Source organism: Pseudoliparis swirei, chromosome 10 (genome assembly GCF_029220125.1).
Source record: "Pseudoliparis swirei isolate HS2019 ecotype Mariana Trench chromosome 10, NWPU_hadal_v1, whole genome shotgun sequence".
NCBI lineage: Eukaryota > Metazoa > Chordata > Actinopteri > Perciformes > Liparidae > Pseudoliparis > Pseudoliparis swirei.
The window spans coordinates 4744742-4767555 of NC_079397.1; the positions used below are offsets into that span (position 1 = coordinate 4744742).

General features: G+C 44.0%; 1 protein-coding gene across 1 annotated transcript in view; it reads right to left on the reverse strand.

Moving 5' to 3' along the window:
• The window catches only part of si:dkey-97m3.1 (fatty acyl-CoA reductase 1), a 34621-nt gene extending 12172 nt beyond the window's left edge, over nt 1-22449 (reverse strand). Inside the window, exons 1-3 of the mRNA XM_056425041.1 lie at nt 22275-22449; nt 6315-6590; nt 588-763 (exon numbers count right to left, since the gene is read on the reverse strand). Coding sequence (XP_056281016.1) covers nt 588-763; nt 6315-6590; nt 22275-22283 — 461 coding nt within the window. The 5' untranslated portion in view covers nt 22284-22449. The remainder of the gene's footprint in view (nt 1-587; nt 764-6314; nt 6591-22274) is intronic.
• Between the last annotated feature and the right edge of the window lie 365 nt (nt 22450-22814).

A 22814-nucleotide genomic window follows, 5' to 3' on the forward strand; every position in this document is an offset into this window, starting at 1 on the left:
AAGAGGGAAATGGGGAAATATAGGGAAAGAGGGAGATAGAGAGGGAGAGAGGGGAGAGAGAGAGGGGAGAGAGAGAGGGAGTTGACGTGTTGATGTTTACGTGTTTCTGTTGACGTGTTGATGTTGACGTGTGTCTGTTGACGTGTTTCTGTTGACGTGTTTCTGTTGACGTGTTGATGTTGACGTGTTGATGTTGACGTGTTTCTGTTGACGTGTTGATGTTGACGTGTTTCTGTTGACGTGTTTCTGTTGACGTGTTTCTGTTGACGTGTTTCTGTTGATGTGTTTCTGTTGACGTGTTTCTGTTGACGTGTGTCTGTTGACGTGTGTCTGTTGACGTGTGTCTGTTGACGTGTTTCTGTTGACGTGTTGATGTTGACGTGTTTCTGTTGACGTGTGTCTGTTGACGTGTTTCTGTTGACGTGTTGATGTTGACGTGTTTCTGTTGACGTGTTTCTGTTGACGTGTGTCTGTTGACGTGTGTCTGTTGACGTGTTGATGTTGACGTGTTTCTGTTGACGTGTTTCTGTTGACGTGTTTCTGTTGATGTGTTTCTGTTGACGTGTTGTTGTTGACGTGCTCCTCACTTGAGCGGCTCGTCGAAGCGGATGGTGGCGGCGCAGTGGAAGATGACGTTGACGCAGGCCGAGAGCTTCTCCACGTCCTGCGGGCCGATGGCGAGGCCGGGCTGCGTCAGCTCGCTGCTGACGGGGAAGATCTTCCGGTGGAAGTCGGGGTCGTCCTCACGCACACGGTCGAAAAGCTGCAAAAACACACACACACACACACACACACACACACACACACACACACACACACACACACACACACACACACACACACACACACACACACACACACACACAGCGTTCAAATAATGTGGGACAATAGAATATGTGCAAATCACACACACACACACACACACACACACACACACACACACACACACACACACACACACACACACACACACACACACACACACACACACACACACAGGAGAGAAACATGAGTTTAACACACAAGGCGACGTTCAAATAATGTGGGACAATAGAATATGTGCAAATATTTGCCCTTTTTATTTGAAGTGCCTCAGTCGGGGTTTTGTTTGTCAGGGCCGTGAGTCAAAGGCACCCTCCTTGAAGAATGCCCCCCCCCCCCAAAGAAGAAGAAGGAACGCACACCCTGATGTACACACACTGCTTTGTGCACGCCAGACGCACCTCAAGCTCGACGACTTTCCAACACGGAGGGGGGAATAAGTCGTCTATATTTACCGGCTCACACACACACACACACACACACACACACACACACACACACACACACACACACACACACACACACACACACACACACAAACGCACAAGCTCCGTTATGAAATTGCAGTTGAATGAAACCACTGCAAACAGCTGTTGACGTTCACGCACTGCATGGACGTCAATCCAAACTGCTTCATAGATTTCATTATGTAAATCCAAATAATAACTAGAATGGGCACTCGGTAGAGCGCACACCTTCGCGTATCACAAGATTGGGCATTGAATTCTGAACATTTTGGCATTAGTTGCATGCCAATTGGACAAAAATATATCGTGCTATGGTAAAAAAAAGATGTTGACCTTTCCATGACCTTGACCTTTGACCCAATTGATCCCAAAATCTAATCAAATGGTCCCCGGATAATAACCAATCATCCCACCAAATTTCATGCGATTCAAGAAGATTTTGACCTGTTCATGACCTTTGACCTTGACCTTTGACCCAATCGATCCCAAAATCTAATCAACTGGTCCCCGGATAATAACCAATCATCCCACCAAATTTCATGCGATTCAGTTCAATACTTTTTGAGTTTTGCGAATAACACGCATACAAATAAATAAATAAATAAATAAATAAATACACGGCGATCAAAACATAACCTTACCTGCGAAGGTAATAATGCTTCCCCTCCAGAGTGACAGTGAAAGAAGAGATGTAATCTGCTGCTTTACGATATATATTAAAATTGGTAAAGGCCGGGCAATATATCGATCTTATATACAGGTTGTAATGATGTCATAATTGTTGTTTTCTCCTGGTTTTAAAGGCTGGATTAGAGCAAACTGAGTCCTTTTCTGAACAGACTGTTTTATTATTTACCTTTACCCACTTAGACTTTTGATAGTAAAGTCACAGAGGCACCGATAGTGAACGTATTGCGGCGCTCTGCTGTGTTTGAACTCTTCCCACTTGACTGTCGATGTCGTGACCTCGGTTCAGCTTCCTCTCAAGGGGCGTGTCGTGTCGCTCGCCAACAAAAAACAAAACCACCCAGATATCATATAACCCACGAGGCTTTGTGCACGAGGAGGAAGTCTCAGATATAAACTCCTCCGACAGCCGCACCTGTCAGACAGAAATCGGGTCATAGAGTTCCCTTGTGACGGAGCAAGGTGAGAGACACGACCTGCGAGGCCTTTCGGGGTTCAGCCAGCTTTGAATGTCTCAACTCGTCAAATTATGATTTTTTTCTCGTGGTGGAAAATATAAAATGAGACAAAAGACACACTTGATTAATTTGACACCAGAAACGGCATAAAGGAAAAGCTCCTCACGAGTCGGTTTGACTCTTTTTGTCAAAACATGTTTAAAATAAGGCAGTTATGATTCAATCTGCGCCAATACAAAGAGCATCTGGCATCTATAGTCAATTATTAGTCAACGAATTAGACTTTGATCCACTTTCCCCCCTCTGGGTCTTTCTATGATTTAACTTTGTCAACATTTTACACATTCAGCATGAAAAAACAACAAAAAAGGACAAATAGACTCAAGAAATCTCACCAAAACGACAGATTAGTCGACTGAGAATGCTTAAATCGTACAGACAAAGTTAAATTATCGAAAGACCCAGAGATGGGGGGGGGGGGGGGGGGCAGGGGGTGCATCAGGGTAAAAAAAAAGGGTGAATGAGGCCGTTGAATGTGGGCTTCAGAGCGCCCTTTGTTCCGGACGCCAGCGGAGGACGGCCTTGTGGGATTGTCCTGTGAGAGGCTCTTCTTCTCGTGCCAGCCCTCCGTCGCTCGCCTTCACCATCACACCCTTCCTCCGAGCCCACGCGGGGCGTCCAATGAGCACACTGCCTTGTGCACGGGGAACAATGGTGCACTAGTTCCCCCACGTCCTCCCGCCCCTCCGCGGGCCGCGGGGACGTTTCGCCGCCGGTGTTGTCGTAGCGTCACTCAAACAGAGTCGTGGCCTCGAACCGGCGCGGAGAGAGAAGGTCATCGATAAATGACATTTCCTTGGCCGCCATGTGTCCCTTTTTTTCTGCTGTCGTTCCCGAATCTTCCGCCGAGAGCGCTCCGAGCAGCCGCCGGGACGGCTTTCACGGAAACCCGACACGAATGGCACTTTCCATTTTTCAAACCTCGCGGGGTAGTTTGATTTCACAAAGGTTGTGCATATTTTAAACAAAGACGTATTCGTGTGGATGAAGCCTGAAGACTGATAGAAATTCTCTCAGTAATCTCTCAAGAATGAATACCAAACATTGGATTTTTCAGGCTTCTCAAATTATGGAACTTGCTACTATTTTATAACATCAACCTGAATATATAAATTTAGAATGTCAACCTTTAAAAAAACCAAACATCTACAGGGAGGGTGAACACGTGGATTCAGGGAAACAGAAATTAAAGAAATATATATATATATATATATATATATATATATATCTTAAGATTAAAGCATGTAAACATGTTGTAGATATCCAAAATAGAAGTATGAACCTGCATATATAAATCCAGAATATCTCCTCCTAAGAAGTCTCGATGCCGGACTCTAGATGTCCGTGGAGAGGTTGTGATACTGCGGAGGCGTCACAGTCTCCACGCTCCTCGTTCCTCGTCTCCGGTTCCCTCGATGACTTCCACCAGGGACGTTCAATGTGCTAATTTGTTTCGTAAACTGGAGTCACAAGTGGAGACGCACGCGGCCGGTCGGAGCCCCGCTGGAATCGATGCTTCTTGAATATTTATACAGCTGGGGGGCGATCGCCGGGCTGCCGGATGCACGCGAGGGGGAGATCGATAGAACGATGTTGTCATGTCGGATCAGAGTGCGATAATGGTCCTGAAGGATTGACCGCCGCCGAGCACCTCGGGCGCCTCACTTCCGATATAAAGGAACGGCTCATCCAACATCAACACATCTGGAGATGTAGAGTTCTCACTGGACAGGAAGGGGGTGAAAAGGAGATGTAAAGGAGGAGAAGAATAAAGCTGCATGATATAAATGTACTTCTGTACCTCTGTCTGGACTCACCAGCCGTCACTATCTGCCACGCTGAACAGCAACCCCGCCCCCTTTATCCGGGATCCTGCCTCGTAGGTAAATTCCAAATTTTCTCCACCTTTACATCTCTCGCAGCTCTGGATCTGCAGGTATGAAGATGCTGCACAAACGGCTACTGGTTTCAAAAGCCCGCTGGCTGGTGTGTGTGTGTGTGTGTGTGCCACATAGCAGAGAATCTGAACATTCCTCCAGTGGCCTCACGCTTCAATGACGATGAGATTCCGATCCGTTTGTGTTCCCTTTCCCCCTGATTGGATCCTCTTGGGGAAAAAACCCTAAAAACAACACCCGTCGCGGGACGGATCGGATGGTCGTTACCTAGCAACAGGTAGTGAGGAAAGATACCGGTCTCTGGCTCCGAGGGATGAGAGGAGACAAACACCACGGCTCTCCGTCATGCATTATACCAATTCTGCACAGGACGGCGCCGACCCGAGGACTCGAATACCAATTGGTGCTCGAGGCTCGGTCACGGAAATGAATGACGTCGCTTCTGGATGCAGGGGGGCGGGGCCTAACGCGAGGGAGTCTGTGCTCGGCAGAGCGCCAAGCGACGCTGAGAACACCAGCAGATAGAAGACACGCTGACGTGAGGTAGATACCATCGAGCTGCAGCGGAGCAAGAACAGGCATTAAAGAAGAAGAAGAAGAAGAAGAAGAGGAGGAGGGGAGGAGGGGAGGAGGAAGAAGAAGAAGAAGGAGGGGAGGAGAAGGAGGAGGAAGAAAAGAAGGAGAAGAAGAAGAGGAGGCGGGCAGGAAGAAGAAGAAGAAGAAGAGGAGGAGGAGGGGAGGAAGAAGAAGGAGGGGAGGAAGAAGAAGAAGAAGAAGAGGAGGAGGAGGGGAGGAAGAAGAAGGAGGGGAGGAGGAGAAGGAGGAAGAAGAAGAAGGAGGGGAGGAGAAGGAGGAAGAAGAAGAAGAAGAAGGGGAAGAAGAGGAGGAAGAAGAAGGAAAAGAAGGAGGAGGAAGGAGGAGAAGAAGAAGAAAAGGGGGAGGAAGAAGGAGAAGATGAGGAGGAAGGAGAAGGAGGAAGAGGAGGAGAAGAAGGAGAAGAAGGATACGGAGAAGAAGAAGAGGAAGAGGGGAGGAAGAAGAAGGAGGGGAGGAGAAGGAGGAAGAAGAAGAAGAAGAGGAGGAGGAGGGGAGGAAGAAGAAGAAGAAGAAGAAGGAGGGGAGGAAGAAAAGAAGGAGAAGAAGAAGAGGAGGCGGAGGACGAGGAAGAAGAAGAGGAGGAGGGGAGGAAGAAGAAGAAGAAGGAGGGGAGGAGAAGGAGGAGGAAGAAAAGAAGGAGAAGAAGAAGAGGAGGTGGAGGAGGAAGAAGAAGAGGAGGAGGGGAGGAAGAAGTAGAAGAAGAAGAGGAGGAGGAGGGGAGGAAGAAGAAGAAGGAGGGGAGGAGAAGAGGAGGAGGAGGAGGTGCAGGAGGAAGCAGGAGGAAAAGAAGAAGAAGGAGGAGGAGAATAAGAAGAGGAGGAGGAAGAAGGGGAAGGAGAAGAGGAGGAAGAAGAAGGAGAAGAAGGAGGAGGAGGAAGGAGGAGAAGAAGAAAAGGGGGAGGAAGAAGGAGAAGATGAGGAGGAAGGAGAAGGAGGAAGAGGAGAAGAAGGATAAGGAGAAAGAGAAGAAGGAGAAGAAGAAGAAGAAGACTAAAGAGAAAGAGAAGAAGTCTGGCCTTTACGTGTCTTTAGACGCCTTTGTACAGATTTTAACACTTTTTTAAAAGTTCAGTCGAGAGCGACGTCATCGAGTTGTGAAGCTCATTCTTTTTTTCTGACATCCTCAAAACATCATCATCACTTATTATGACCGCGTGGTTTGATTTGTTTCTATTAGATATAGAAATAAACTCCTAAATAAAACGAGACCTTCGAATCCCAAAGCAAAGCTTTATTTAAGCACATTGTGCTCATCGGCTTTCCAAAGAGCTTAACGCGTGGTGATTGGATAATCTCCCCGGCAACAGAGAACCCTCAGCTCTTACCTTGCAGGTTATCATGTCGCTGACCCTCTGCTGCATGGACTGGCCGTCTTTGGGTCTGACCAGCAGGTACAGGGCCTTGACCTCTGGGCACGACCTCAGCAGCTTCTCCACCAGCACTTTGCCCATGAAGCCCGTCGCCCCGGTGATGAGCACGCTCTTGCCGGCGTAGTACTCCGGTATGGACACCATGCCGCCGCCGCCCGCCGTTGCCGTCTGCGCGTCTGCCGCCGTCTGCTCTCCCGACGCGCCGAGGTCGCGGCGTTCAGACTGCCGCTCCTGCACAGAGAGGCGGGAGGAGTGTGAGGGAGCGGAGACACGGAGAGAGTTTCAGGGAGGAAGCGACCTGGGAATCACACATCCGTGTCAAGGCTGTCGAGAGTTATCGACTTCGGGTTGATATACGTTAGCTGGGGGGGGGGGGGGGGGGGCATTCCTACGAATTCAAAACATGCATCGGGGTGTTATCTCGTTCTTATCTCTCTCTCTTACGTTCAAACTGCAGCCAGTGTGCACGTCAGAGGAATATTCAAACAGAGGGGAGGCAATATGAGATCAGTGTGTGTGTGTGTGTGTGTGTGTTTGTGTGTATGTCCACAGGAGAAGGGAAATGCATTGGCTGCGTGGGTTGCAATTATTTTTGGGTTATGGCATTTTTAGAAAATAGTGTTGAATGCCAGAGCAGGTTTGTTGCATCTCTCGTCCTCATTTCCTGTCGCCTCGAAACAAACAAACAAACAAGTCTGTGGTAAAAGCTTCGAGGAAACCCTCAAAAAACATCTAAGACGACGCCCACTAACAGCTTGTTTGGGTCCAATCAACACTCAGAAACCCCAAAAGATGATAATGGGCATTTTTTTCCTGACACGTCAAGAAAATAATTAGGTCAAATTGTCATGACGTCACATTCGTGTCGTTGTGTTTACATTTTTTATTAATTCGTCATTATTAGGATGTTTATTGATAGAGAAAACTTTAAAACGTAGTACAATTTGTTGATGCATGAAAAAGGTTTTAATCAGGTTTATATTGATATACATATTAATTTTTTACCAAGCTGCAGGTGTACAATTGTTTATTCAAACAATATATATATATATTTCAGGCTTTACTAACTTTGTAAAACAAAATGTAAGAAATAGATATATTTACTGAATATATATATATATATATATATATAGAGATATTTAGGAAATAGATATATTCCTTACATTTATATATATATACACAATATATGTTGTGTATATATATATATAAATATATATTACAAAATGTAAGGAATACTACTAAATACCAATATATATAGATATATAAATATATATCTATATATATATATATTCAGTAAATATATCTATTTCTTACATTTTGTTTTAAAAAGTTAGTAAGTCACCTTCACTCAGTGAGGCGAACAGATTATTATTTAAACACTGGTTTTATTGGTGCATTCTTATTTGAAGCCCCCCAACACACACACACTCCCCCCCCCCTCTGTTGTGGGACACGGCGACCTTACGTCTCCACTATCTCGGCCTCTCCGCAATCGGACGCCGCACGGCGGCCGCACACGATGTCCATCAACAATCACACCCATGCGTCAACATCGCCCTCTGACAAGGCCCTCTGACAAACTCGCTCGTTTATTTGATGAGTGGAGAAAATATTTGTTTGGTGTACGAAACATCCGGAAATTGTAAAAGATATAAATGTTTTGTTTAAAGTCTTAACATTTGAGTTGTTGAAAACCAATCAAGTGTCATCTGGGCTTGAATTATAATAGAATAAATTAAATAAATGAGTTAATTAATTAATTGTTGCAGCTCACGCGAAAACTGTGTGTGTGTCAATAGCTTATATTGATTATAATAATTTACTATTTTCATACAAACAAGAGGAGGGACGACCTCGTTGTGGATTTTATTGCAATTCTTGGTTTAATTGGGCGCCATGGCAACAGTGCCCGGCCTCTTAAAGACAGGATGACAGCTTCTCGTCTCTGGTTGGCGTCTTCTTCTTTTTCTACTAAACCTAGACGTGGCCCAGATAGCGAAGACAGCCGTGTGTTTACTAGATTCCCTTCCCTCTGCTCTTGCAATATTGAATTACTTGCTCCCCGTAAACAGAAAATCTGTGTGTGTTTGACTTATAGTCACATAAAAGAAAAACTGAGTTTGTGTTTTCTCTGATACTTTACACAACTTCAATTTTTTTCTACATTTTTTTATTCGGCCGCCAGACACTCGTCAATCAGAAATATAAACGCAGAGTGACGGACACAGTTTAATGCTGCGTCAGCATTAACCTCGCTGAACGGGACGGCGTCCTCTTTACAGTCCGCCTCGCGAGCGCTTAAACCTTCAAGGGTCCGGCGTCTCCGGCCGGTCCCTGAAAGCACCGCGTCACGTCCAGTCAGTCGGGGGTCAAACATTAAAGTGTGTGGACGCTCGAGGCGGCTCAGCTGCTGCACTCTGGCCTCCGTCACCAGAAAAGGACAACATGAAATGAGGTGTGTTTGTGTGTGTCCGTGTTCCTCCTCAAAGCATCAGAGGCCGGTTCCTCCTGCCGCCTCCGGCCCTCAATCACACAGACCCCTCTTTTAGCGGGTCGGCCATCGAGCCCCGCGGCCGCACGCCGGCCGGGACCATTGGAGACGGACAAAAGCCGACCGAGGTTCACGGTCCGCGAGCGTCCGTCGACTTGAATGCCGGAGCAGAGCAGCACAAAGGAGAAGTCAAGGCTTTCTCTAGATAACACAGGGCCGACATTGTGCAGCCTAGAAAGATGAGTGTAATGTACGAACTAATGTACGTTTTAAATCCCAGATCCAGGAGGATCCTATTGGACTGGAAGTCACCTCGCCCCCCCCCCCCCCCCCCAGTTCCTCCTTGTGGTTAAAGGACATGTTGTTCTTCTTAAAATTGGAGAAAATCAAATTCTCGTTGTGGCGACAGACGGAGAAATTCTAATCTACTTGGGGTCCGATTATACCATACTTTGATAAACTGAAGAATGTCTCATTAGATTTATAAACCATTTCTGTGGCCTTCGACATTTTTCTTTTTTTTTATTTAGAAAAAGGAGGGGAAAAAGCTATTTAAGTTGTCTTGACGCTGTTGTAGGAATTAATAAAAACAATAACTTACAATTTCTCAAACTCTTTACTGGTTTCTGATGTATTACCCTCCTACACCATTCTCACTTTTCTGTATACTTGAACTATTCATACTGTAATGTGCTTTTTGACAATTTAAGCAGTGCAATTTGTTCTGTGTTGGGAGGGAGAAAATGAAAAATGACAAGTGCAATGTATAACTGTGTAATCTGCTTTTGAGAATAAACACAATTTACAACAACAAAAAATCCCAGATCCAACATGGAGACTTCTGAAGAGACGAGTCCGGCTCACAGGCCAAACACGTCTCCAGGATCCAAGACTCCCAGAATGGAAACCACCATCTACCAACTATTCAGACACTCTGTGATACTCATTGAATGTGTTTTAACTCTGTAATGTTTCCTTCTGTCAGCGTCAGAAATACACAAAGGCAAAGGGCAAAACTGCCCCTAAGAAATGTAATGTTGCCCCTGATATCACGAGGTGAGGGGCAAAAAATGCCCCCAGAATTTCCTCTAATAATTATGATAATAGCCTTTTGTTTTTGTTCTTTGTTGTGTTGTGTTTTGCCTGTATTGTACACACACAAAAATTAATAAATATAATTCTAAATTGCAAAAAAAGAAAGAAATAAGTTATAATTGTTAATAGTTGTTTAAAAAATGTAATAATAATAAATAACGAAAAATAAATAAGAATAACATTGAATATGATTATGTTTTCTGTTTGTTTTGTGTTAAAGAAATCTAAGAAAACACTTTTAATATGTAGACTACTGCCTAATAGTCTTATTATTGCCATTTTTATGACAATTGCTCATATACTGTAAGCCTAAATAAGATTTTTTATTATTTTTAAAAAGTGGCCCCAATTTCTTATAAAATGCCCCTGGATTTCAGTCACTGGGGGCAAAACGATGTACATTTCCTACCCTGCCTTCTGTACACATGTCATCTATTGCACCTGTCCATCCTGGAGAGGGATCCTCCTCTGTTTCTCTCCTGAAGGTTTCTTCCTTTTATTTTCCCTGTGAAAGGTTTAAAAAATATATTTTTTGGAAGTTTTTCCTGATCCGAAGTGGGGTCAAAGGTCAGGGATGTCGCATGTGGACAGATTGTAAAGCCCTTCGAGGCAAATTTGTAATTTGTAATATTGGGCTATACAACATAAACTGAATTGAACCATCGCACACTGTGTCCGCACACAGGATGCGTTCAGGGACAGTATTGAGCTGTAGGTCAAAGAGGAAGGAGCTTCTGGATGAGATAAGAGGGGAAATGAACACGTCCAGGGTCGAGTAATGACCCGATCGTGAGATTAGATTCATAAAACATAGGAGTTCGTCATACTTGAGGAAGCCAGCATACTGTCGAGCTCTGAGATTTAGCACCAAACATATAACAGTGATTAAAAGTCACGGTAAACAACTCTTTGCCTGCAATAAAGGGAGCAAGTCTCCCCATGGGAACTTGCTTTTCAGAGACAAATATGTGTTTTTTGCTGTAAACTACACGCGTGATGTTTTGTCAATTCAAAAGATAAATAACCAGTCGTCATATATTTGTTGAAGTGTCATTTAAATGTTGTATACAGGTCAAATGCAACTTCTTCCAGTGTAAACTTGATAAAATAAACTAAACGTTTCTGGCAGATGACTCCCGTACATATCATCTCCAAGACAAGTTCCCATGGGGGTCCATCGGAAAAGGGGCGGGGCTTTGCCTCTTCGGTCACACGCTACGCTCCATGATTGACGACGCATCGCCGCGTCCAATTAACTTTCCCCGCCCCCGTCGCCTCGGCAGCGAAAGGCTAATCTACTTATAATTAATTAGATTAGCCATGGGCTACAAGGGTTTAACCCTCCTGTTACCTTCGGGTCAATTTGACCCCATTCAATGTTTAATGTCGGTGTTCTTTCGGGTCAATTTCACCCTAGGCTCTTTTTCACTGTGTCAAACATATAAGAAATATCAACTTTTTTATATATTTAAAGGGCTATTTAGGTAGTCAACAAACAAACATAAAGTACCTCACACTTAAACTTGGGAAACAATATTAATTCTAATAATTTTCTGGAGGTTTTAATTGCTGGGGTCAAATTGACCCCGAGGGTAAAATATGTCAGTAAATATAAAGATAACAGGAGGGTTAAACATTGAATGGGGTCAAATTGACCCTAAGGTAACAGGAGGGTTAAGCAGTGTCTTTATAATCGGAGAGACAGTTTCCAATCAGGTTGTTGCTCGGGATCAGATAGAGTCAGTGTGTGTGTGTGTGTGTGTGTGTGTGTGTGTGTGCATACTGGGTGCATTGTCCACATGATGTCCGATGGCGGCGGAGGGATTCTGTCGTCACACCAGAGCGTCTCGGTTGCTGTGGTGTAACTTTACGCCCGGCTCGGACGCCAAGAGGTCAAGAGGTCGTGAACCTGCACTGCGGTCGTCATGGTAACAATCCCACGCATCACTTTCCCCTTTGCAGGACACACACATGAGAGCTGGGATGAGGTTAGGGAGGAACAACTCGCAGGTACAAGGAGAAGAATGACTCATCAAGACTGAAGTATCCCTGATAGTAAACGACTCTTTATCTCACAGAGATTTATTTTCCTTCTTTTAAGAAACAAAAAAAGAACATAATTGTCTCTTTTATTAATGCCGTCCAGCATAAAAAAATATTTTTAAAACTTTGCAGCAGGAACCAGTTAATCCAAGTTAACAATAAATGAAGCCATAACCTGGACCTTTAATGTATTTTAACCCTGCCGCCATAAGCTAGAGCTCAATCAATGATTAGATGGACAGAATACATTTGATTATTGATTAATCTATATTCTGACTTGTTGCATGTATGATTTAAAACATGTGAGATCTGCAAAGCAACCGATGAAATGTATTTATCGTAATGTGTCATTTCATTAGTAATGCGTAGAGTTTTAGGGACATTGTGCCATGGAAAACAGAGTGAATGCTGGGTAATAGTTCATTCAGCCGCCCTTGAGAATGAAGGATGGACCTGGAGGATAAGCTAGTGTCACGCGACGGGTTCCACAACGATTACTGAGGTCACATTTTGGGATTCGGGACATCTTCTGACGCTCTCACTGTCAGCTGACTCTCTAAACCAATCACGTTCCGCCAAACTTTAAACGCCTGTTCTCAAACCTGCATTCTTTTGACATTTTTAAACCCACTTCCTTGAAGCTCAGCCATTTACAGGAACTGGTTTCACAACACCAACGGAACAAATCAATTCAATATGTATGGGACAAGTCACAGTAGAAAAAGAGAGGTAACACAAAGACTATCAAAGGGATTGTTTTGAATAGAGAAACTGAGAACTGCGACTATTTCGAGGGGATCACAATATCAATATTTAAATATTGATATAGTGATAAGAGACAAGATATTGACTTTGGATATCGTAATATGCCGCATATAGTATATTCTCCAGGTTTTTAAAAGCTGCTTTACAGTAATTCCTTGGATTCGTTTCCTTTTTACCCAGCATGCACTTGGAGGTGTGGTTTCCAATTCTTGCAGATAACCAAATCAAACACCAGCTCGACGCTGCAGCTGCAGAGAGGACCGGGGGGGGGGGGCTGACAGAAAGCCCAGACAACAGACACTCCTCTGGAACTAAAGAACTTTGTGTTTTTACCACTTCCATTCAATTAGCGCCAAATTGGATTTTCCGGGAGACTTCCTGGGAAACAAAGAAACTCTCAAATAAAGCGTTCCCTTTTTTCGGTGCATCAGCGCCCCGTGAAGCTCGAGGCGTCCGGTTTGAGGTGATCCGTTCAAGGTGATTTAAGTTTAGCTGAAACTGACACCGAGTGAGACGAAGAGCTCTGGTGCTGCCTGAAGCGCCACAATAAAGGATTCAACAGCTTCCTGCACCCACAATGCAACTGTGGAAACCACGAAGAAACAAGTTAATGGGAATAAGAAGATGAAAGTCCTTGGTGAACGTCATGAGACTCCATTTTGCCCCCGGAGGAGGTTTTCACTTTTGGATCAGCTGTGCAGCTGTTTTTGATTGGATCTAAGATGGCCGCCGTACACACGCGCGGCGAGGCAGGTGCTGCGTGTGTGTCGACTAAACTAACTTTATCCACTAACAAACAAGCTTTAACTCATAGTTGGATACCGTGTACTGTTTTTATATTATGTGTGCTTTTAATATCTACACGACAGCGCTTTCAATGCAACTTTGCTTACTCTCTGATATGGGGAAACCAGCATCTCCTGGACACTTATTTTCTGAACAATGGACGAGCCAGAATTCCTTCTGCGATACGGGAGAAAACCCTCCCACCCAGTAAGACTCTAAGACTATTGTATCTTGCATTTATATTGCTACTGGCCGGCGACTCCCAGGTTCTGGAAATCACATCGTTAATACAGGCAACGCCGCCATGGCCAGCGATACAACCGGTCACAATAGGCAACCGAATAATGTGGCTAACACCACCACAGTTACTACCGCCATGGCCTCTGTTAGCATGTACCTTCCCGCTAACACCGCTACTGGCTGCCGGGTATCCGCCACCCACGGCCACTACAAGCACGGCAGGGATGCTAACCCTGGCTACCACCATCGCGACAGCTGCTCTCTCCACCACCAACCCGGCAGGGATGCTAACCCCGGCCACCACCAGCAGGGCAGGGATGCTAACCCCGGCTACCACCAACGCAACAGCGGCTCTCTCCACGGCCACCACCAACGCAGTAGCAATGCTACCCTCGGCTCCGCATACCAACACAGCTAAGGTCAGAAACCCCATATTAAAAAGACACCGATCTCTGCATATTTTCCAGACCTTAAATCATGCAAGATCAATCTGGGACCCATTGTGTAAAAGAGGCTTACTTGGGGGCCATTTCAATGTCCGCAGCATGGTCCCAAAACGGGAGCAGCTGGAACATCTTTTAAATAATTCGAACATTGATTTTATGGGACTATCCGAAACGTGGTTATCCAGCTCCTCACCCGAAGCTGCGATAACACTCCCCGAATACAAGACCTTCAGGAAAGATAGGGTTCATGGGAAAGGAGGGGGGGTTTTGTTCTATGTAAAAAATAACCTGAGATGTAACCAGATGGTGTGGCCTGATGGCAACATATTGGAAGGTATTGGTGTTAACATCTTTCTTTCAAATGAAATGTCTCTAACTGCTATCTGCATCTATCGTGCACCCTCAGCTAAAGCTGAATTTTATGATCACCTTAAAGCACTTCTTAATTCGTGTAATCATAAAAAAGAAATTCTGTTGTTTGGAGATTTTGATGTAAACTGGGACGATAAAAAGGAGAGAAAAAATCTTAAACTTATAACGGAGTATTTCAACTTCACCCAGATAATAGAGCGACCCACCAGAATCACACACCGCTCACAAACTAGAATTGACCTAGTCTTCACTAACAAACCCGAGAGAGTCACCAAAACCCATAACTTATTGACGGGACTCTCGGATCATAATGCAATTTTTTTTCTAGAAAACTTAACAAAAAACGTTTTGAAAACTCTTTTTCTAGTACCCCTAGTAATCGACCTAATACTAGAATAATCCCCAAAAACCAACAACAAAATCTAGAAAAAGCCTTAAAAGACATCAATTGGGATGATCTTCATAAATGTGAAAATGCAGATATCTGCAGCGACTCTTTCCTCTCTCAAATCAAGGGGGTAATTTTCCCTTTCTCCAGACAAGGGAGCCGTAGGAGGAATAAAACCACCCTTCCTGGCTCAACCCAGATTGTGTACACTTAATGAAGCGAAGGGATATGGCTCTCAAAAAATCCATAAAATCAGGGTTAAGTACAGACAGACATATTTTCACAGCTACAAGAAACAAAGTTACGCTGGAGCTGCGAAAGGCCAAAGCTGATTTTTTAATAAAAATTATTGAAAATGCTAGGGGGAACAGTAAAACAATCTGGCAGAATATAAACAAGCTAACAGGGAAACAACATAAGCAGGATAATAAAGGCCTAGAACTAAGAGTTGACAATCAGCTGGTGCGGGACCCCGTTATTCTGGCACAGGAATTAAACTCCTTTTTTATTAAATCTATTGAAGATATATTTAAACAGTTCATTTCACCCGTGTGCTCTGATAGTCCGGTAAATAGAGCTGCAGACAATTCACTGATAACATTTTGTATTCAAGAAATCACTGTGACAGAAGTCATTAATATTATTAATGCTTTGAACAACTCTAAAGCCAAGGATATCCATGGTCTCGACACCAGCTTTTTAAAATCACACAAGGAGGCGCTGGCACCCCCAATCATGCACCTAGTGAACCTATCGATTAGACACTCGATGGTTCCTGGAGCATGGAAGATGGCCTCAGTTATCCCTGTGTTCAAATCGGGGGATAGCTCCGATATGAACAACTACAGACCAATTAGTATTTTGCCTAGCATCTCTAAAATTATAGAAAAATGGATCGCTAAACAAATAATAGAATTCCTTAATAATGGTCAAACCCCCCTGCACCCCATGCAGTTTGGTTTTCGACCGCATCATTCCACGGAATCTGCACTGGTTATGCTCATGGAGAAATTTAAAAGTTTATTAGATAAGAAGAGCTGCGTAGGTGCTGTATTTTTAGATTTAAAAAGAGCGTTCGATACAGTTAACCATGATGTGCTACTAAGCAAACTGTTAGGCTTTAACTTCTCTGATCAAGCCATCAAATGGTTTGGATCTTATTTATCCCATAGAGAACAATGTACTGTGGTTGATGGTGTCAGCTCCTCTTACCTGGGCTGTCCAGTAGGGGTCCCCCAAGGATCCATACTGGCGCCCATTTTATTCTCTCTTTATATTAATGACTTACCTGACTCTTGCTTCAATGTGGATGTTCAGCTGTATGCTGATGACACGGTCATTTTTACGGTGGCCAAAAATAGTGAGGAGGCAGCACGAGTGCTCTCTACTGCTCTGAGTCATATTCAAGGCTGGCTCACCAGGTCCTGTCTCTCATTGAACACTAAAAAAACAGTGTGTATGTTCTTTTCTAAGCAATCCTTAACTGTTGCACATTCTAATGTGTTTTTGGGAACTGAGAAACTGAATGTTGTTAATGAGTTCAAATACTTAGGCATTATGCTTGATTCCACACTCTCCTTTAGGAGCCATGTTAAAATGATGTCGAAAACCATACATTTCCATATACATAATTTCAAACAAATAAGAAACTCTCTATCGACTAATGCCGCTTTGCTGTTTTTACATTCTATGATACTTTCACATGTGAGTTACTGCTTAACCAGTTGGTCTATGACAAGCTCAATAATTATTAAACCGGTTGAACTACTCTATAAAAAAGCATTGAAAATACTGGATAAAAAACCTTTTAAGTATCATCATTGCTATATTTTAACCAAATTCAACATGTTAAGTTTTAATAACTTTAGAAAATTAACTTCGGCCTGTTTGATTTACAGAATACTAAATGGCCTAGCGCCACCCCCCCCTTAAAACCTTTATCAAACATAGATCTATTAACTCCACTCTGTCCACCAGAGCTGTCACAAACAGGGACTGTGAGGTCCCGTTTAGAAAAACCCTGTTTGGGCAAAACGTGCTGTCCTTCAAAGGATGCATGATGTGGAACAGCCTACCTCCTTCTATAAGGGAAAGCCCCAGCCTGGTCACCTTCAAAGGCCACCTGAAGGCATGGCTCAGATTTAATCAGCCCTGTGACCATTAGAGTTAATCCGCACGGTATCCAAATGTCTTACATGCACCTTTTTATTAATCTTTTTTTCTTCTTTTGTATTACTGTACTGTCATTACGTGTGAAGTGATGTGTGCTTTCCATTTCACTCTGCTTGTACTCTTAAACTACATCAACCTGCCAAGGGACTACAGATGGAAACTAGCCTCCCGGCTATAATCTGGCATATTTACATGTACATTGTACTGTCTATCAATATGCACTGTCCCTTATTCTCTAAATAAAATAAAATAAAATGAAGAACTCTTCACACACTCTGGGCAGCGTTCTGGAAACTGAACTCAGAGCTTTTTAAGAGTTTTCACTTTTTATAAGCACTTGGGCCTGTGTGAAGGTTGTTCATGGTTCTGCTGTGGATCAAACTCAGACACACACACTCAGACACACATGCAGACACACACACACACAGACATACAGGCACACACACACACACACACACACACACACACATGCATACAGGCACACACACACACACACACACATGCAGACACACACACACAGACACACACACACACATGCAGACACACACATGCAGACACACACACACACAGACATACAGGCATACACACAGACATACAGACACACATGCAGACACACACATGCAGACACACACATGCAGACACACACACACATGCAGACACACAAACACAGACATACAGACACACACACACACACACACACATACAGACACACACACAGACACACACACACACACACACAGACACACACACACACACATGCACACACACACACACAGACACACACACACACACACACACACACACACACACACACACACATGCATACAGGCACACACACAGACACACACACACACATGCAGACACACACACACAGACACACACACATGCAGACACACACACACAAACAGACATACAGACACACATATGCAGACACACAAACACACACACACATACATACAGGCACACACAGACACACACACACACATGCAGACATAGACACACACACAGACATACAGACACACAAACACAGACATACAGACACACACACAGAGACACACACACACACAGACATACAGACACACACAGACATACAGACACACAAACACAGACATACAGACACACACACACACATGCAGACACACAAACACAGACATACAGACACACACACACAGACATACAGACACACACACACAGAGACACACACACACACAGACATATAGACACACATATGCAGACACACAAACACACACACACATACATACATACAGGCACACAGACATGCAGACACACAAACACAGACATACAGACACACACACGCAGACACACACAGACACACACACACACACACACACAATAATACAGGCGCACAAACACAGACACACAGACAGAAGCACACAGACACACACAAAAAACACACACAGATCAGGCAAGTCGAGTCGTGTTCGTATCTGAGACAAACAAACTTGTCTGATGACCGACCTTTAAAATCATGCAGAGTGGTGCTGCTGCCAATGTGTGTGTGTGTGTGTGTGTGTGCATGTCGGTGTGTGTGTGTTTCGGGTAAAAGAGGATGTCATCAGCGTTGGCTGTTTGTTGCTCCGAGGCTGGGCGGACTACAAAGGAAAGCAGCTCTCGTCCTGGGCTGGGAGTGAGGATGTGGTCCACTGGAGCCTCTGAGACCTGAAGCTGAATAATGAGGTAGAATAATAACTAATGACTACTTTCAACACTGATTACATATCCAGTCTATAAAAAGTCCCAAAATAATCTTCCCAACATTTTTTTATTATTTATTTTGGAAGCAAATCCATTTGAGACACTGAATTGCGAGAATTGTAAAGAATTTACTCTTATTATTATTATTATTTTTAATTTAATTATTATTATTCATATTATTAATTTAATTTAATTATTATTATTATTATTACTATTATTAGTATTATATATATTAAATATTATATATATTATTATCAGATTATAAAAAAAAATGTTATGAATGAATTTGCTGACAATTAAAATGATAAATTAATTAAAGTCTTTCTTCTGTCAACATTTATTGAAGTTGCTTCCTGACTAACGGCTTAAAACCCAAATATATTAAAACGGCTGAAATAAGACACTCGTCAGAAAATAGTATTTGTGACTTGATGAATGACTTCAAGCTGTTATTATAATAACAATGGATCTAATGGCTCATTGTCACAAACTATTAGTAGAATAACAAAAACAAGCCACGCCACTTACTAAAGGATTTAGTAAACGGCAGGTAACACCAGGCTCGTGACTGCCTTTGATCCGCCTTCACCTGAACGCCCCACGGCTCAGCCGGGAGCGCTGCCTTCATCTCCTGTGTAGCGGTGTGTAGCGGTGTGATGCATTGTGGGGGATTTAACCTGCTGGGTATTCATGAAAGAAGAGAGGAGCTGACTTCCTTCATAAAACAAAAAAGTAATGAATAAAATAAATAAAATAAAATAAATAAAATAAATAAAAAACTATTTAATTTTAAAAGATGTATTTAAAATTAGGGCTGTGAAACGATTAAAATTTTTAATCGGATTAATCACAGGTTTTTGTGGATTAATCATGATTAATCACATATTACCGATATTCTCGGTATATTTTGTGAGAACATAGAGATTTATGACAAAAGACGGATATATACATTTATACATTCTTCTATACAATGGTGCTGCAACTCAGCAGTTATTTAGCAGTTTTCTTCCATATGGAACATTAATACATCTTCATCCTAAACAGAATGTTTAACCCTCCTGTTACATTTAATGTTTAATGTCGGTGTTCTTTGGGGTCAATTTGACCCCAGGCTGTTTTTCACTGTGTCAAACATATCAGAAATATCAACTTTTTTATTTATTTAAAGGGCTATTTAGGTAGTCAACAAACAAACATAAAGTACCTCACACTGAAACTTGGGAAGCAATATTAATTCTAATAATTTTCTGGAGGTTTTAATTGCTGGGGTCAAATTGACCCAGAGGGTAAAATATGTTCGTAAATGTAAAGGTAACAGGAGGGTTAAACAGAGCATTTTTCTCTTGTTTGTCAACCATTAACTCCACCAAGATACAATCTAAAGGTGGACAAATTGACAAGTGACTTTTTTTTTGCTCGGTCCCGATGCACGCGCACGGAGCTCTGTGGCGCGCCAGACGGAGATCGATAAGTGTTAACGCAACGCGTAGAGACAGAGATGACATGCTGCTGTGGAGATACGATCAACAACAGACGTTTAGTTTAATAAAAGAACAAAGACGTGCTATAGAGAACATGTCAGGGGGCGGGCCAATCTCTTTAATGTCATGCGATCTACCAACACTACGCCGCGATCGACTGGCAGGTCGCGATCGACGTGTTGAGACCCTGATCTACAGGAAGTAAAAGTCGTCACAAGGTTTCCGGAGGTGAACCTGCGGAAGGATCATTACCGATGAACAGACCGTCTGCATGAGAGCGGACAGAGTTCAGATTGAAGTGGTGGATTGGAAGCTCATTTTGCAAGAGACTTTTTTTTCGTCCCGACGACCAACAACAGACGGATTGGAAGCTCATTCTGCGCATGCGTTAAATGCGTAAAAAAAAAAAAAACTAGTTAAACCTGTAATTGGATTAACTGAGTTAACGCGTTATTTTTCACAGCACTATTTAAAATAAATACATTTAAAATTTAAAATATGACATTTAAAATTTAAATATTTCGGATGCAGCCAAAGAATCCAGACTGATGACATCTATAATCACCATTTGTTTGTTTTTATTAAAACAGAAATTCAACCGATATCCTTTGGATTGCCACTTCAGTGCTGTGTCATCGAGCCATTTCCACCCCTCACCTGGTGGATCGCTGCTCTAATACAAGTAAAACCCTCAAGTATCCAAGGTTATGTACAACGATGTGGATCGTCGTGTAATAAGCCGTGCACCACCTGCAGTGTTGTTTTCCTCAACAACACATCACCGTTGCTAAGAAAGTGATGTCGCAACAACCGGCGGCTCACCGCAGTGTGAAACACTCCCTTAATGTTGTTATTATTATTTAATGTTATGAAACCACCTTAACAAACATGCAAACACTTCCAGGTGTGAGGACTCATTCCTGCAGAGCTGCTCAGACGACCTTGACTCCTGGAATGCGAGCGTGTCGCTCGGCCGTGCCGCCAAAGCCTCTGTGACATTCAGGGTTAAAGGTCACAGAGGCTGAGAGCGAACGTCTCCTGACGGTTACCTCCGTGATTTCTGATCGTGCATCTAAAATAATCTTGTGGGGGAAGGATGAGTTACAGTTGGATATCTTTGGAGGTGAAAGTCATATTTGCATTCCCCCCCAGAACCTCCTCCACTCAAAGTGTGTGCAACAAGTGGACGCCGGATATGCGAGGAAGAAAACATCCCAGAATGCCTCTGGGCACTCACAGCCTGAGCCGTACCACGACTCTCTGTGGCGTAGTAGATGAGCCTTTTAAAAAATGTGCAGGGAGGGAAAGGAAGCTGGGGAAGAAAAGGATGAAGAAAGAACTGAAGGGTGGGGAGGAACAGGTGTGACTGGAAGTGAGAGAGAGAGAGCGAGAGAGAGAGAGGAGGGAGAGAGAGAGAGAGAGAGAGAGAGAGAGAGCACAGGAAACGTGTCGAAGACAAAAAAAGGAACTTTCTCAAAATTAAAACTAAAACTCGACAGACAGGACCGGCTGCATTCAGCCCTTTAGCTCAGGAGGAAATGCATCTGGCTCACATCTTCTCTGTGGAGAGGAATCTGATCACGCGCACGCACGTGCACGAGAGTCAGCTGGACTTTCTCTGTGAGACTGCTGAGCAAACCTGCATCAGCCTCCACATGTCACTCACACACATGTCACACACACACACACGTGGGCACGCACGCGCACACTGAGAGAAAGAGCTCAAATAAAACCAATAACAAACACAGTGGACGTGCCAACCGGCGGCGGGCGCGCGGAGACGTCCGCCCCGGTGCGTGGATACTCTCTCCACGCAAGCGGCGTGACACGTCACGTCTCTGCCTCCCCAAATACACATTAACATCCCGACACCCCCAAAGCCCATTCCGTGTGTCACCCGGAGCAACGCAGCCTCCTTACCGTAGACATGCTGCGCGTGGCTCGCTCCTCTCGGCTGTCACGGAGCTGGTCGGGGCGGCAGCTGCGGACTCGGTGCCTCCTCCCACCGGCCGCCTCCGGGCTCTGGCTGGCTGAGGTACCACGGCTCCGCCGACTGCCTGTCTGTCTCTCAGTATGCCTGCCTGCCTGCCTGCCTGCCTGCCTGCCTGTCTGCCTGTCTGTCTGCCTGTCTGTCTGTCTGCCTTCCTGTATACTTGTCTGTCTGCCTGTCTGTCTGCTTGTCTGTCTGTCTTCCTACTTGTCTGCTTGTCTGTCTGTCTGCTTGTCTGTCTGCTTGTCTGTCTGTCTGCTTGTCTGTCTGCCTGTCTGTCTCCAGCTCTCACTAATGCAGACACCGGGCAGGGCGCGTCCCCCTCCCCCCCCTCCCCCCGGTGCTCTCCGTGCCACCGTCACGCCAAGTTTCATTCAAAGAAATGGAGGAAGTGAACGCGGCTCAGTGGACACAGTAGAAACACGTTTAATGGACACGAGAGATGACGTGGAGCAACATGCGAATAAAAT